This window comes from Anopheles aquasalis, chromosome 3, assembly GCF_943734665.1.
Source record: "Anopheles aquasalis chromosome 3, idAnoAquaMG_Q_19, whole genome shotgun sequence".
Lineage (NCBI taxonomy): Eukaryota > Metazoa > Arthropoda > Insecta > Diptera > Culicidae > Anopheles > Anopheles aquasalis.
In genome coordinates, this window is record NC_064878.1 from 61,793,549 (window position 1) to 61,811,313 (window position 17,765).

At 46.7% G+C, this 17,765-nt stretch overlaps 1 protein-coding gene across 3 annotated transcripts in view; it reads right to left on the minus strand.

Moving 5' to 3' along the window:
• Window positions 1-17,765, minus strand: part of LOC126579128 (rap guanine nucleotide exchange factor 4) — a 105,375-nt gene that overhangs the window by 72,846 nt on the left and 14,764 nt on the right. For 2 of the 3 annotated variants that reach the window (XM_050242445.1, XM_050242443.1), the window contains exons 1-2: window positions 15,554-15,675; window positions 14,459-14,822 (exon numbers count right to left, since the gene is read on the minus strand). In XM_050242445.1, the coding sequence (XP_050098402.1) occupies window positions 14,459-14,493 (35 nt within the window). In that variant the 5' untranslated portion in view covers window positions 14,494-14,822; window positions 15,554-15,675. Of the gene's footprint in view, window positions 1-14,458; window positions 14,823-15,553; window positions 15,676-17,765 lie in introns of those variants that run through there. The other variant, XM_050242444.1, reaches the window with a different exon arrangement.

Here is a 17,765-nt window from a genome sequence, read left to right on the forward strand (position 1 = left end):
AGGAATGCTAAAGACAGGGCATCAATTTTGGATATTCACACTGAGAATCAAGCAATCTATTGTACAATAAATCTATTTTCAATTTTTCCCTAATCCTCAAAAGCTTCCATGGATGAAAGATGATCCTAATCATTCCTGGTAGCAGTGGTGGAACTCATAACCAAATATTCCTTAATAAATCGTTCATAAAATTCTTTACGGAATTGGTTTCCAAGTATGCTTAGTAGCTATTTAATCCAGGAATTCATTATTGGCAAAACAAAACAGTTTTCATTCAGGACTACAAAATCAAATAACATTTTCCAACATTACCCTGACATTCAAACAAGTATTTTTTCCACATAACCCACCACGTGATATCACACATTTGATGCGATTGCAGTATCTGAGAATTACAGAGAAGGCTTTACTTCGAGTAGCATCAATTGAACTTCCTGTAACTGACAGCGACAATGAAGAGCGTTTGCACGATACCGCAAACTGTCTATTTTCCGACTTTCTGCAGCGGCAGCAAAAGGTTTAAAAATAGCAAAATGGCAAAATGCACACTGATTAATCTGCGCCGAACAAACAATCCCTTCCAATTAATATTCATGCGGCTGCGACTGCGGCGGAAAGCCATTGAATACGTTAATTTCCATCGGTAAACAATGCGGCCTGGGTCGCTCCTCGAATTATGCTCCTAATTTGCAACGCATTGTTGACTGTCAGCAAACAAAGGCATCTGCATCTACACTCCTTCTACCTCCTCCTTCTCGTGTGCTCCCTCTGATGAATCCGTTTGCCACTGAGTGCACCCATCCCCAAAGGATACCACAGATCCGTCCGTCAATTAGCACTTGTGCTGAAGCAGCATCATCACCACTTCGCATCGCCCTCGGTGTTGCTGGGTGAAGGTAGAGGTGCGGGCAGGTGCGGCTTTAAAGCGTCGAGATATTATGCTTGACCTACGCTGTGAGGATAAAAATAAAAATCAGAAAAAATATCTCGGCCCCCTCGCCATGGGGAAGTTTTTTTTCATTTGTTCACCGTAGCGCAAACTTTCCTCCGGCAGTGAAATCCGTTAGCCTTTTGCGTGCGCAACCGGAAACCGGAAATGAGTGCAACGCGAGATGCATTAGGATGGTTGAGTGCGATGGTGGAACCGTCGGTGCAAAGTGCCACCAACCGAAACCGGGACCGGGAACGGAAAGCAAAGTTTCAATGTGCACTAGCGCCCACCACCAGTTGCTGCACTACCAGCAGGTGACTGGAATCGGCTTTTTTCCTTTTTTCATTCTTTCTTTATCGTTATCTGATGCTTCTTTCACTGCCATAGAAAAGCGGGAATCACCGAGCGTGCGATTTTCGAAGAATCGTCATCCTTATAAATCTTGCTTTTGTGAGCTAGCGGCAGCATTTGCTACATTTTTTGCTGAGTATTCCTTCCACGAGATCCGTGGAGGATAAGCAAAAGGCAAAAGAATCCAATGCGCTGGCAAGAAAATGGATTCCATGAAATTCCGCAATCCGTGAAGCAGAAAATAGATCCATTTAAGTAGAGCAGCGGATGTTTTTGAATTTGCAAGGTAAAACGGGATTAAAAGAAGTCGGTTGAAAGAGGGATTTACGTATTTAATTCTTTAGTAAAATATATTTTTTACACTTTTCCATGAATGCTAAACCTTTCAAGTGTATTGTATGAAATTTTGGGATCAATCGGAATAAAACTGACACAGATGTTTGAGCAGAAGAAATCGCACTTCAAACATAACTCTATCAACAAAATTCAATACGGAACTACTGTTCTAACCACTAATAACTCATCATGATGTACCTCGTTTAGGTACTTCAAAATATAAGGGAAAAATCATAGGCGCAACTGCCTTGCACAACAAGAAAGGTCCACCTGTTGAACGAGCAGCCCGTCAACAGTAGAACGACCAGTAAATGGTCCCGTGGTCCATAAAATTATGTCGCTCGTGCACGCGGCAACATTTTTAATGGCGTCCATTTACACCCGAGCCGTCCGTCCGTCCGTCCATCATCAGCTCCACCATCAGTCGCGCAACCGAAATTGCTCACAAGACATGCAAACGGTGCTTTATCGTGCCTCGTAAATGGCGCATGTAAGCGACGCCCAACTTCTGCCACAGCACACCGGAAGCACATTTTTCAATCCTTAACCGGCTAACCGCATACAAACGATAAAAAAGGGCCACTTATACCTCCTTTGGAATACCGCGTTTATCATCGCGAACTTTTTTGGAGATGCTTTTGAATAATACGACAGAGAGAGAGGGAGAGAGAGATGAACAGGAGGAGAGAGTCCTTTCATATCATCTCCAAAAGAAGACCAGAGTCTACCGCAAAACACGAAAGAATGTCATCGTGGTATGAAGAATGCTCGCACCGCAAACTCATTACAACTCAGCTCAAATACTGATGATGCCCACGCACCTCGCGGGAAGTGGGAGTGCACGGAGGATATTGCTTTGATTTGGTGGAGAAGGACGAATTTGCCTAATCTATTTGCGCCAGGCGCCCGCCGCTCGCATGTATAATTTCATTTCCTCCTCTCCTTTCCAACGACCACCTTTCAACGTTCTCGTCCAGGATGAGCTGGTGATAACCGTGAGCACTGCCTTCTTGTCTGGCACTCAAAATTGCGTTTGTAAAGTTGGAAAATGGTTTGCAGCGCATTCGTTCTGAAATAATAGAATTTTGCTACGTGAGGACGAGCTTTCCAAAAAGAGCCCAAAATAAAGATCCAAACCACGTTTGTATGGTGCGCGATAAGTTTAGATGAAGGATGAGCGTGAGTCCAGCCACCCACACTCACACACTGGGAAACCGACAAGACAGGCAACCATGTGAAAGGATAATCGGTTTTCGGACGGTTGGACGGCTGCTGAAGCTGGATTTTGCGATCGATTCCCCCGCGCAACGAGAATGGACAGCAAGAAAGCGCAAATCTTTTCTGGCGCACTTCCTTCTTGGCTTACGCGACTTCTTTTTGGGGTTTTCTCCGAGAATTGCTGTTGATACCGTTCCGTGTATGTGAGTGTGGACAGCGCGGAACACCGACAAGACAGCCAGCCAGCCTGCAGCCCGGCAGCCGTAATCTAATAAAGTTCACTCGAAGTGTCGAACAACTGACAGTACGGATCGAATCGGTTTTAAAGACAACTTGCGTCCTTGCGCTCGAGCGACGTCGATTCCGAGAAGAAAGGAAAAGAAACGTTCGCTCAATGATGCTGCGAAGATTCTGCGAAAATCGCGAAAGCAATAGAAGTTACTCATATGGATGAGAGAGTGAGAGAACGTTACAAATTGGATTGCAAACCTGTTGCTGCTTAGCTTACCAAGGCGCCTAGGCCTTAAGACGTGACAATCATTCGAATTTGATTTGTTACAATCACCAGTGGTTAAAGGATCTGGTACTGTCGAAGATCGCTAGCACCAGAAGGATTGTATTGTATTGTATTGCTTGTATGCTGTTTGAACAGCAAAATGAACAATGAAGATGATTGCCTAAAAAAAGTGCGCTTCACTACCCAACAGCAAAAATAACACACTTGTTGGTTGCTTGTATTTCGTTCCCGGGAAACATAACCAAAAACCGCTACGCTTGCGTCACATTCCTGGAAGCGGCCAATCAAAAGGTTGCTGCAAGGTATTTGCTTTGAAAAACAGAAGAAAAGCGGAAACCGAACAGTCACCATTGAACGTTCCGTATCCCGTGCCCGTGAGGATATTTTTGGAAATCCTGTTTCCCACCCGCAAAAGGAAAAACTACCCACGATGACGACGGCGACGGTGACGACGAGGCCGACCGGTGGTGCCAATTGTTCCTAGTAAAGCTTACCCAGTAAGATTGAGGATCGCTAAAAATAGCGCCCCCAAAAACCATTAGCGTGAAAGCAATCACCTTACACATCTCTCTCGTGCCAGCACCGGAAATAGCACCGAGGCACCCCGGTGCACGAGGCTTATGAGCTTTAATCTGCAGGATTGGCCCTCCGTTGCTTCGCTGCATTGCCATCGAGCAGGGACCCCTTTCTCTGCAACAACGGACAGGGATTAAAAAGAGAGAGAGCGCAAAAGCGAAGCGAAAATTTCGAAAAATTGTCGGCAACGACGACGACGACGACGACGACGTCAACCATCACCAGCAGTAATTAACTGAGACGGACGCGAGTTTCACACCAATCAGTGTAGGTCGTCCACATGCCCCCCCCCCCCCCCGGGATCCTGTGGTTCTAGGCTACTGGGATAGAACCAGGAGAGCATGAGAGTTTCCCGTGATTTTTTTTTCCTCTAAACCGCCAAGGGATCCAAAAGCTGTCGCTGGCGTTTGAAAGCTCGGAACGAGAAAGGAGAGTTGAGATGAAAATTTATGCTCCACACAATGTAACGGTGCTTGAAATGTTGGAGGCCACGAAATGAAACAGAGCAGGGGGTGTGGGGAAAGGGTGCAAATGGATAACCACAAAGGATAACACAGCATTATATACCATCACCGGAACGAAATCTTTCCAAATCTTCCCAGCCACTCCCGCCGGGGCACCGTGCGAGCTAACGACGATCGCGGCAGCAAATCACAATCCAGTAGCACCACGAAATTGTCAATTACATCCACGCCGCCGCCATCACCACCACCACCCCCTTTGGGACCATGGGACGACGGCACACGACGGTGGAATGAGCGCAGGAAACGGAAAATACAATTACCACAACATAAGCCAGTGGAGACAACAGTTTGTTACAACTTTCCTCACTCCTCCCAAAACACAATCCCAGATTCGACACCGACTTCGCGAGCAAATTCCAGAGCGAAGCGAATCTGGTAAAGGAAAAGTTTTCCCCCTTTGCGGGAGAGCCATGGACAAGCCGGAAAAGCCGGAACCGAAAATCGTCTCCATCGCACCACCATCGTCATCGGTGCCGGGATTCGATCGGAAAAGCTTTGGCTGTCTGGGGCTACAGAAAAAGGGGTGGATGATGAGAGAGACAGGGAAGGGGGGAGGTGAACATAACAATAAATCTCAATTTTCCGCCAAACCAGCCCCGGACCACTCCATACCGTGGCTGTCAAGTGGCGGCACCCTTTTCGAATGCCTCACTGCTGGCTGATAGTAAGTAGCCCCCCCCCCCCATTCGGGGTGGTGGCTTGGCCGGAAAACTTTGACCGGAATCCGGGAAATAGATTTCGCCATTTGCCGATACGAAGAGAAAGGAAGAGGATTATCAGGACATTGGGATGTCCACGCGTTCGAAGGGGGTTGTTTCAGGTGGATTATTGCTTCACGCCCTGCCCTCCCCATTGGAAATTATTAGCGACCATAAGCACAAGGATGATCTGCTATCTTCTGTTGGGGATTTCCATTTCCTTTTCTCATTCTTCTTTTTTTTTTGGGGGGGGGGGAGCCGACATCCCTTTCAACCGGAAAAGGAAGGATGGTACTACGTTCGCAATAAAAAAAAAGGGCCCCTATCAACCATCGTCTCATCGCCAAAGGAAGGCAAATGTCTCCAAATAGCCCGTAGCGCGGATTCCGATGGCATTACACACTCCATGGAGTGCCTTTGGCAGGTGCGTGTCTGTAGCGTAGCACCAAAGCTACGCGTAGTAGCGGCGCATAAAACATTAGATAAAGTGCTGCAAGGCCGTGCCAAAAGAAGTGGGATCATCGTCTGGATCATCATCATCATGATGACGAGGAAACCTGATCACCGCATGATTGAGAGTAATGTTATGGTCGGCTTTCCAAACCGGCGTACCAGCGACCAGGGCGCAAAGGAGAAACAGAAAGTAAAAATCACGATTATGCTGCTCGCGATGCGTAGCGGAGCGGAAAATGGTCTTAACGGTGCGCTGAGCAAAGGAACGGCGAAAGTTCCTTACGCGGCACTCGATTTGGTGGTTGATTGACCTCCAGCCAAAAATGGTCGAGAGTGAGCTTTCGAGAATATTGCCGTACGTCATTCCATCTCAATCCGGTTCCGATTGTTCAATATCGTTCAATTTATCAACGTCACAGACCATGGGAGCTAGGGAGTTACTAGAACACATTCGCATTGAGAAAAAAAACTCTAAAACCCGTTTGGGAAGCTTTTCGATGATTTTTCGTTCGACGAATCGAATCACCAAACCACGAAAACGGTTAAAGGTCACTCTGGCAGTCGATCGATCGAGGGCTCGCGGGGCCAACATTTGTAGGTCATTCATTGTGGCGTGATTTGCATGCCGGGTGCCGTGGGTTACAGGATACCATTAAAGATGTCAGCGTTGTCGTTTAATTATGGAGCAAGGTCCATATGGTCGCTCGCACCTCCATTCCATTAGCGCATTAGCGTACCGACGATAATGACGTACGGACGAGCAGAGTTGCTGGCTTGGCTTGGAGCCGCTGTTGACTTGACGTTCAGCAATTGTGGTATTGATTTTGTGAATCCCCGTTCCCGCCGCGGCCAGTAACGAAAATAATAATGACCATTAGCTCGTCATTGTTGGTGCTTTCCAATTTTCGCACCATGAAAAATCGTTCGCTCGTTCGTCGTTCGGCGAGGAAGAGATTGATGAATTGATCTCCCATGGCTTATTCCTACGCATCCGTTAGCTGCAACGACATACGATACCTGGGATGATTAAATGATGCCCATGATGGTGCTCGGACGGTCGTCGGATGTAATTCAATGTCCTTTAGCTTGTCAGAGGAACATTTTTTTATTGCATTTTTCAGAGTTTTAGATTGTTATCGTTGATAATTGATCCGTTTGGTGCGAAATCGGGCTAGAAATCAGCCAGAAATCGATAGGCAATTGAGCCATTACTCTATGCCAATATTTTGATCAATGTAATTGTTCTTTTGGCTTTGAAAATAAATGTGCTTTTTTTGGAGCAAAATTAAAATCGGAAAACCTAATGCAATCACTTAATACTCGTCGCATAAAGAGAGACATTTTATTTTTGAATCCTTTTTAGAACGCCAAGAGCAATAAATTTCAGTTCTTAGAATTTAACGAACTGGAATCGTAACGAAAAGACACGGATTCAATTTTATTTATCAAGAAGAACCGAAAAGATAGGAAAATTGAGCCAGCTTAACAACAACTTAGTACATGAACTAGCTGGTAAAAGCTCCCATCACCATCATCATCATCGCAATCACGGTACAGAGCACTCAAATGTTATTCCCGCGCTCTCTTGGCCTGCTGATGCTGCTGCTCAATTCCAATCTTATTACAGGTCGACCTGCCCAAATCCTGCCTGGCGTTGCCTAGCGGCTGCACTGAAGAGTGAGATCAAAACCCTTCATCTCAGTGTTCGTGGAAAGTGAAAGATAATATGTTTTCCACCGGCCGGGCCCGTGGTTTACGCGGGCGTAGGACGATCAAACGCAGACCAGCCTGCCACCATCACCGCCAATTCGATCAAAAGGCAGTGCAGTTCGTTTGACATCTGACGCTACACACTACACAACTGAAGCTGTACATCTCATGAGCTAGCCCAGAAGAGCACTAGAATCCGTCCGAAACTCGTTCGTTCCACCACGCCCACCATCATCAGTCAAAGGTGAAGGAATTTGAAATTCCATCAATATTAACTACCCTTTCCGCTGTCGCCGTGGCGTCGAGAGAGTGAGAGCGAGTGGAGCAGATGTTGTTGTCCCAAGTACTTGAAACCGGCCAGCTAGCTAGCCATCCAGCCAGACGCTAGCACGCGCTCAATATGCTTGCCTCATAAAACGGACCGAATGACGGTTACTTCAGAATTGAACATCTGTTCATGTTTATGGTGGAAGTCGACCATTACCGTACCGACCACACCACCGGTTGCATCAGCAAACACGATCCAACGGACCAGTGGCGCCACCATGCACTGCCCTTGGCCATTATCGTACGCCAAATTAAACATCCTTCCTTCCTGGCAAGTGGCACGTTCCTTCATCCGGTTCCGGTTGATGCTCGACAATGATAAAAAAGAATCAATTTTCTCGAGCTCCTTCTTGAGCTACTCGAGCTCGACTTGCCTCAGAACCACTCGCGTGTCCTCGCATGTCCTGGCAACGAACGGGAATTATTACGGTTCGGGTTCCTGGGGTCGGGAAAAATTAATAATCGAACATATACGTAGGATGCGACCGTCTGGTCGCCCTTCCCATACCCTTCTACTTGAAAATGGAATCTCACACAAGATGCTGCTGCTGGTGATGGTGCCCGATGCGGAGCGTTTTGTTTGTCCTTCTGCGTACTGGCATAAAACCGGATCCCAAAGACCCAATCCTGTCCCTTGACCGAGGTTCATCGGAATATCCTGAACCCAACAGAACACAGAAAAAGGAAAATAGAACCTGGGGCAACGGATCTCGACGCTGGAGTCGGAACACCGCAAAGAAATTGAATGGCGACTCTCGTCGTCCCAAACCACAGCTGCAACCGCGGTTCCTTCAACCGTCGGTCGGTCGTTCGGTCTCTCGAGACACCGTGTATGGATGCTCCTTTCGAAGCCGTTCCAGCCAGGGGAAGCCTTAGGCTTTGGACGCAATCCACCCAATTCCACAGAGCACAGAACACAAGACAAGATGAACTAGCTAACTATCGTGGTGAATCGGGTGAGTTCGTAATGGGAGGGCATTTATTTGTGGCTGCGCACTTATCTTTTAAGCCACCCGTGTAATGGATCAACACACATCATCTTATGATCCCTACGGTACCCTAGGTTAACGAGTAAGAAGTATCTCTACCAAGTATATTTTTAATCCTTAAAATGTAGGCAAACAGCAGATCCTCAAAAGGACAGCTTAGTAAATTTGTAGACTCTACAAAAATACTTGTTAAAAAAAATAGGAAATTGCCGTGAAATGAGCATCATAAATCCAAATATAAAACATTCTTGCAAAGCAGATGATCAAACAAGCCGTCAAACAGAATAAAAAATGCACTCTCCAGACGCATTTCGCATCGCATTCTTTTCCCAATCATATTAATCAAACTCTCAGTTGCAGAGCAGCACTTGATCAATCATGAAAGGGTTTAGAAGAAAGGAGAAAAACCCAAAATTCACATACGCAAGGGTATAAAATGAATGAACAATCAATTAAACATGTTTTTGAATGAAAGGATTTCGAAGTGGTCCAGCAAAAAAACATTTTCTCCCTCATGCCATACTCTCCACTTTCGGAAGAGAAATCATTCAACAAGTCCCCAATTCACGCACGAGGCTCGAATCGAATGCAAATAAATCCATCCGCACCAAACCAACCGAGCGTCCAAAATGTGCTTCCATTTCGCTGATTTAATTAAACATCCAACCGGTTATATATGTTTCTCTCCTTCCCACTCCGCTCACCAATGCTGTAACAACAGTTAGTCCTTTTAATGGATGTTCTCCCGGGGGTACCCCGTACAGTGACGAGCAAATGATCAAAGGACCGGCGGACATCGACATACTAACTACTGCCTCTTCTACCTCCTCACTACTACGACAGATTTATGACCGGCCATCGGGCAGGGGAAAGGCCGAGAAGAACTATTTATGAACTTCGCGGATCGATCACCCGCCCACCCGGCAGTCACGCTGCGAAATCCGAGCTGCAAGAAGCTCTTCCGCCATCATTCTTTCCCAACACCATCCTGCATGACGAATGGTTCAGCTCGTACGGTAGCTCAACTACATGTTGCGCCTCATAGATGATGCCCCGATACTCTGTCAGCTCGATGTTCTGTTATGCTGCCCTTGCCCTTGCCTCCGAGAACCGAGAAACCGGAGCATTTTACTCCCTTTTATTATCCGGACACACTACATTTGCCTTCGCACAGCACGGTGTGCACACAGACAGACACCAGTTGCGGCCAGTGTACGGGCTCGGTATCATAAACGGCGATGGCGATGATGATGGTGACGATAATGCTGACTTCGCTCAGGTCCATGGAGGCGCCCAAATGGAGCAGCCCAAAATGGAGGCGCCCAAAAGCGGCTGTTGCGCTCTCTCCCTCTCTCTCTCTCTCCTGCTCCTCTTCTCCCTTCCTCTCCTTATCTCTCCGTACCTTCCGCTCCGAGGAAAGTCGGAATTTTCGATATTTTTTTGGCTTCCTTCTCCCTCCCTCGTCCTCCTCCAACAACTGCACTATCTAGGGAAACATTTTATTCCACTTTCGCCAGCATCATCGCCACCAACAGACAGCCAGCCAGCCAGCCAGCAAGGCAGCATGTTTTTGCTGTTCGTCCATTGCTGGTGGCATCGTTTCGTTTCGTTCGGTCGTTCGGAGGTCGGTTTTTTCTTTTTTGTTATGTGTCCGCGCCTGTGCATCGACGAACACCCCCCTGTTCGAAAAACCTGCCTGTTGATTGCCAGTGTGTCATGTCCTTTCTTCCAATGGGCCACCACCGGCCCCCGAGGGGAGTGATGAAGCAACCAGTAATTGGTCCGTGTGTATGTGTGTCTGCCGATTGGTCCCTGATGCCTACCAACCGGTGGATGGTGGAGCGATGCAACAATGTTGGCCAATGTTGGTCCGAGAGAACTTCCATTTACAAATAACCCCAACTGTGTTGTATTTGCAATGGCTTCTGTCCCTTTTTCTCCATTCATTTGTAAATGTTTCGCTTATTAAACACCAGTTACGGTTGCACGCTGTGCAGGACAGGGGGAAGTTGCAGCGTTGTTGGATTTATTCAGTGATTTTATATCAATTTCAACAAACATATCTGTTCGTGTGCGAATTAATTCTTTGAGAGACACATTCTGATTCAGATATTTTCCGGCGTTAAATCAATTTCGATCAGAATCAGTGGCCAAAAAAAGGAAGGCAACCAACAAACTCTTTAAATGCTGAGTAATAAATTTTTTTATCAGCTTAATGACATACAAGTGATGATATTGCGTTATGAAAGACAAAAATAATTGTTAAAATCAATGTTTATCGGTGAGGAAATATTTTAATTCTAGTCGCTATACTTTTTTGTTGTTGAAAAAACCATCAATTCTGATCAAAAGTCACATCAATCAAATAACTCACCACATAATACCATAAATAGGTGTTTCCGAATCGATATCGAGAAGTAAACAAGATTACAAATACTTTTGGTAAATAAAAAAGGCGTTAGTCAACTAGAAGTGGAAAAGACGACTTTGAGCACGTCTGAGTGACACTACATGCGGCACAGGTGAGCATCCCAATCGATCAATGCTTCGAGCAGAAGAAAAAGCACCACATTTCCATATTCCCCATTCCTTTAGCAGCCGGCTACCTGGAGGGACAAAAGCGAACGCCACTTCCAAGTCATGCTACCAATGTCGTGACCGGCAGTCACTCTACCAGACAACCAGAACGCTACAATCGGATTCATCCGCATTGATCGGCTCCCCGGGGAGTTGGGAGGCCTCTCACACATCGTGGGCCTTTTTGCCAGCCGCTACCAAATTCCAAAACGACGTGTCAAGAGTGTGGACCGGCTGTTCTATCCTCATCGACACCAGGTAAAGTAATCGTCACAGCGTTTCCCCTCTACAACATCCCTCCAGGGAATGGTACCGAGTACCCTGTAGTACGGGCCATATGGTGCCTTTTATAAAGGTTCTTCCTCTTCGCTCCACCCAAGGATGATTGTCGAGAGTCTCCCATTTTAGGTACCATCCCTGGGAGGCAACAGACACACAAATACCAGCGCGCCAGACAAGTTAGTGTTTCGACCAGGTTGTTATCTCCGTTTGCGATGTGGTAGCAGCGGCGACGAGCAAATGAGAAAACGATGTCGTGTGAATTCCGCATGAACTGTCGCATCCGGCACAACTGGCGCAGGACCACAGAGACGAGACGATAACAACTGTCTCGGAGCACCCGAAAGTAGAACCCGAAGGCTACTAGAAACGGCAGCAAGCCAGCCACTGGAGTTTGCTCATCGAAACGGCTTCAAAGCTTTTTGGGGGAGAAAATGAAGGAAAATTCAAATCCAATTTCGTGTACTTTAAGGTACGATAGTAATCAGTTCCGGGCTCCAGTTTTCATTTATGTTGGAGCACTCGTGAGAAGCGCAGATCCGCTGTGGCTATTGCGTGGTTAGTTTTGCGAACCTTCGTGAAAGCACTTTCCCGAAGATCAAAGCTATGGTGACACCCAGCACCCATCCCCTTTTTGGCTTTCTAGATTCCATCTGTCGAGCAGCGCCGTTCTGCTTTCGTGCCGTCCATCTGGCATGATCACGATGCATCATTAAGCATTAACCAAGCTCGAGCCAAGCCAAGCATCATCCATTCCGGATCCGACGATGTCCAGCGCACCTCAACACAGACCCCGTGGGTACTTGAAGTAGGAAACGAAGAACGGACGGACGGAAGGAAAGAACGGATGGACGGCGACGGTTTTATTGAAATTTTTCATCCAGATGAATAAGTAATAAGCTGAGTTTTCTCTGCTTTCGCCCTGCTTTTGGGCTTTATTAGATGGCGGAAACTGCTCGGCGTTTCAGTGTCAAGTGTTGCGGTTGTACGGCGATCGTTGGCCAGACGGAGAACAGCACACAAGTGGCACTGGGATGATGAATTTTCCGTTCGTAGAACAAGTCGAATGAAAGTTGCCACTGAATGGCTTATACTACGGTACCATGGCGTGTATCGACCGACCACCAGTTGTCCGTGAAAAGTTGAAACAGATTTCGAATAGAACCACCGAATGTTTCCACGAAGCGAAGCTCTCATTAATCTCCGACATGAAAAAAAACTATGTTTGAACGCTGATTTTTTTTTTCGCTCCCTATCATCCCACTGGAAAGTCCGATAAGCCTGAACCTAGCCAGAGTGTGCCGGCGGATTTAAGAGGATTCACGGCGACGGAATTAAGCAAAGCGTCAACATTGGCGTTTGCGGCGCCGTGTAAAACCGTTGACTTAGCTAACAAATGTGTCCTCTCGTGCCTTCCACCGACAGCCACCGCCTCCGTGGCGTGCAAACAGAGTGGAAAATGTCCTCGGCAAACAATCAGATCGGCAATCGGCTGGTGCGCGTCTCAATGTGCGCCAATCCGACGCGGATGCGACTTGGCGGATGCTTCACGCGAGGATTTAAAATCGATTTTCCTTTCACGATTCACGACAGAGCTTCGCGATGCCGAACAATGTCGAATTTTCCGGAGTGACAGAGGCGTTCCGCACGGGACACCTCATCCCGGAGGGGCGGAATTGTGGAACGGGAAAAACGGCAGAAACCGGAAGGAGCCGGAAAGGTACAGAAGGAACCCAGAAAGGGCAGAAATTTTTCGATTAACTTTCCCCGCAGTCAATATTGATTCAGCTGTGGATCGAAACATTACTTTATCTACTGTTCAATGCAAAGGGGCGGGAGAGGCACACCTTCTCCATCTCCTGTCCCTCTCCATCACGCGGGTAATTTTTGATGAAAAAGAAACTTTCCAACCACCGGGCAAGGGTGCTCGCGAGCGTTTTTCACACAACAATTGGCGTCACCAAACCGTGCGGTGGCATCCGATGGTATGCGAAACGGGGAGTTAGGGGTGTGATTGTGACGACAGACTTGAAGAAACCAATCAGCAGCAGCTTTGGGGGATCTCTGGAACGAGCCGCGCTGCTCCAAAGACCGCCCAAAAATCAAATATTATTGAGGGATTGAGTTGGTGCTTGAAAGGAGCTCGATGGGCGCGAAAGCACACCTCACGCGCTAGGGATTAAAATCCATCTCCATGGGGATGATGGTGATGATGATGATGAAGACACGGAAAGCATGTGGATCGACGTTTCGTTCAAACGGTGGGCGAATCTCAGAGGAGATTAGACGATTTGATTGAAATTGCGCGACGACAATGTTTGCTTTTGATGCCAAGCGTACAAATTGTTGATGATATAGAAGGTATGCGAAGATATAAAGACGATTCAGCATTCAAACAGGTAAATAATAGGTTAATACGACGAGAAATGACGGCATCTTAAAGTTTTCATAATGTAGGCTCCGGCTCCTTTGGTGTTTCAAAAAATCAAACAAAGCAAACGCTCCAATCTGAATACATTTAATAGTTAATTAAGCCTTGTTTCAATAGCAATTCTGATTTGAAACCGAAAAGGAAATCCAAAAAATCTACCAAATTCTGATTAAAGATCAATGAAAAATCAAGAACTGATAAATAAAGTGGTAGGAAAAGCTTGAAGTGTTTCCCGTCGTTTATCGTGCGGCAAAAACTAAGAAAAAAAAAGGATTTCCTCGAACCCTCTTATCATAAAACGATAAAAAAACCTTCTCCTTTTTTATCGCACTCATCTGTCGCGGAAAGTGCCTCAGATCATAATCCTCAGGCGCAGTCTCGTGCTGAGAATTCAAATTTTCCACTTTACCCCAGGAAGCGCCCCATGATCCCCACTTGTCAAGACGGGGACATCTAGCCCAAAACATTCTTCTAAACTCCCCCCGGTGAAGAATCCCCACTGTCAATCTTCTGAAAACTAATCAATCACACCAGCACTTACCGCTTATCTATCGCCGTTATCCATTCCATCGCCATGATGAATGCTGCTGCTGCTGCTGCTGCTGCTGCCGCTGCTGTTGCTCTCGTTCGTACCCTGTTCGCTGAATGTTTCGCACAATATTCGCCTACATTCACTCTTCGCGAAAGCTCTCACCGACGACGCACTTTTGCTCCTTGGAATCACTGCCGGTGCAAGGTCGTCTGGTTGCCACCAAACAACCACGATACACTCACACGTTAGCTCGCGCACTAATTCACATGGTTCCTTCGAACCAGGTGCCGGGTGGGGGTGGTAAGGAGGGGCAGGGTCACTTCAAATATCGTTCTGCAATTTGTCTTCTCGCTGCTGAAAACCGAAGGAACCGCTGCGAAGGAAGAGGAGGTGATGTTGTTAGGAGAAAATCGGATTCATATGTAGCGGCAAAGCATCCCCATTCTGCCGGGTGCTGTTTTCCCCGGAAAAAGGGAAAAGCAAAAGTGTCCCAACAAAACACCCACACCACATGCGGTGATGGCAGTGCATGTGTTGTTCCAGAAAACATGAAACAAATCTGTCAAACAGGCGGAGCACCACGCTGCGTAGCGCAGGTTGCTCCGTTTTGTCGGTTGCTCACAAAATCAAAAGCACCGAACAGCAAAAGCGAGTGAACCCCAAACCGTGCGCTGCTTATGTGCCAACGCATTCAAACATCAAAAACAGTTTAAGGATCCTGGGGCTTGCTGATGTCAAATAGCCATTCGAGGGGACCATCGGATTCTGGGAGCTCTGACTGCACAGCAGAACCCTGGCGCCTCAGGATGCTTATCTTTGGTGAAGAGTTTTCGTTCTCGTTCTCACTTGACTTTTTGGTTTTTCAAATTATCCTCGAGTGTACCGTTGCTTCACAAACTTCCCACGAGTCCGAACTGGAGTGCACGAACGTCCGTTCTTGATGTTCTTCAAACACACAAACTATGGTTCATGGAGAGCAAAGTTGGAGCTGAACGAAGCGCAGTTTCGAAACAATGCCTACTCTATTCAGAGCAAACTAAAACTAGAGATTGTTAAGAACACATCCTGGCAAGCAAGGTTGCCTTGATGGGTAACTATAGTTACCAATGTGCAACTAGCCAAACTTGCCGACATGCCACGTTACAGTATTTCACGTTCAATTGGATTCAATTTGTTTTATCTCCTCCGTTCCTCTCTATTGCCGCATGAATTTATTTATTTTCTCCTCCACTCCCGGGCACATCCATGTTCCTCGTCTCGCCTGAGCTGTCCTGCAATTAGAGAGAAAGAGAAAAAAGGAACAATAAATTAATTTTCCGCAAAGCTTTTCTCGCCAAGCCTCCGAAAATGCTTACTTAAAGCAAAAGCGACCAAGACCTCATCCAAACGGCGAAAGAAAACAGCCCATCCCATAGCATAAAACCAAGCGATCCGCCCAAGCGAGTTACTAAATCAAAAGCAGCCCCAGAGCATGGTACTAAATTAATATCAAAATATGCATGAACTGGTCGCTGTTGCTGCTGCTGCTGCTGGTCCCTGGTGATGATCATTTCTCGCTGAATGCTTTTGTTTCCTTTAGCCACTCCCCCGGCCCCGAAACTGTGAAATGTCTGTCTGTCTGTGGCCGGTCCGGGCCCGTTGCCGTTTCCTGCTTTGCCTTTTTCATTGTTTCTGTTCGCTAAACACAACAACACACAGACCAGAAACAAAAAAAGTGAAAATCCAGCAAAAGGGACAAGGATGTCCCTTTGCCGCCTTTTCCATCCACCCATTTGGCTACCGCTGGCCTGGCTCGCAGTCGTTCGTTGATTTGCATTTTCTGGTGGTGGCTACGTGGTGGCGATAAAGTCGGTGGAATTCATTAAAAACTTTTCTTCATCCGGCAGGCCCTCTGTAGATGGTGCCGAAACCCATTTATGGTGCTACCAATAAAAGCCACGGCACTGTACACACGCCACAATGATGCATTAGCTCGATGTTGTGCAAGGGAGGGGTTTTTTGGGAGGGGAGTGGGCTGTGCACTGGTTCCGAATTTCATTTCAAACTCCACACAACATCCGGGAACAATGAATTGGTGGGGCAAATTTGGCCGTGACCGTGTGAGCATTCGGTGGTTTTTCCGTCGGTTTTTCCGTCGCTTGCCTGTTTGCCGTTGCTTTCCGTTTTCCATGCACACCGGGCCATTCATACGGTTAGAATGGAATCCGTTTTCAATGAACAGTCGTTTCAACGAGTTGCGAAAACTAATTGCAATAGTATTGCTCCAATCTGTTGATTGAATCAGGGTGGAACAGGAAATGGATTGTATTATATATCATTTTGAACGATGGTTGATGCTACACTCAGAGTCACTTCAAATGGAAGCGCTCGGCGATAGGGGATTGGTATCACTAAAAAATAATTTCATTTAGTGCCTCCCCATGTACCACCCACACCGATGAGTAATGCTTTTGTGTCAATTAATTAATCAAAACACAATCAGCAGCTCGCCATTCGATCGCTATGCAATTAATAAATGAATGTGGTTCAAATGTATCACAAGCTGGCCTCCTTTAATTGATGAAACTTTACCGACCAATCAGCAATTATTGGAGCTTTTTTTCTTTCTGTTTCTTCATTCCGTCCAGCAATCATCATTTAAATTAATGAAAACGTAGCACCCATGACAGACAGTCGATATCATTTCCATTCATCTCTGATGTCATTCGTCGCTCTTCACGCTCCTCACAGCAGCAGCATCAGCATTTATCATCTGTCGATGCTGTGATTGATGATTGATTTATAAACGGAAAAGGGGATCATGAAATTGGCCATATCGGAGGCAAATATTTGCTGGTCCAGGCAAGCAATTTGCTTTGTATAGCACGAACACTAAAAGATACAAATACCTGCTCATTAGTGAAAATTAAATCAAACAGCAAGCAATGGAGAGAGAGAGAGAAATCCTTAAAATTATGCGTAGCCCCCGGTCCCCCGAAGGGTTAATTATTGGCATCGCGGTCCTCCTCATAAATTAGCTTCGTTTAAACGGATAAAAGCACAGCGGATTGGCAAGTGTCACTCATCAATTAGCCGCTCATAAAGGACCGTTACATCGGTCCAGCAGCACCATCGCCAACGCAAAAATGTGGCAACTTTCAGGCCAAAGCCACTCGTACTAAACCGGAGGCCAAACCGGGGGTGCCCGGAAAACGGTCACCAAATTCACCGCCAATAGAGTCCTTCGGTCCAAACCCCCTGGGCAGCATTAATTACTCTTCGTCGCGTGGCACGCGAACCACGACGCCGTCAAGCAACTTCCGCGGTGGCAATTTTG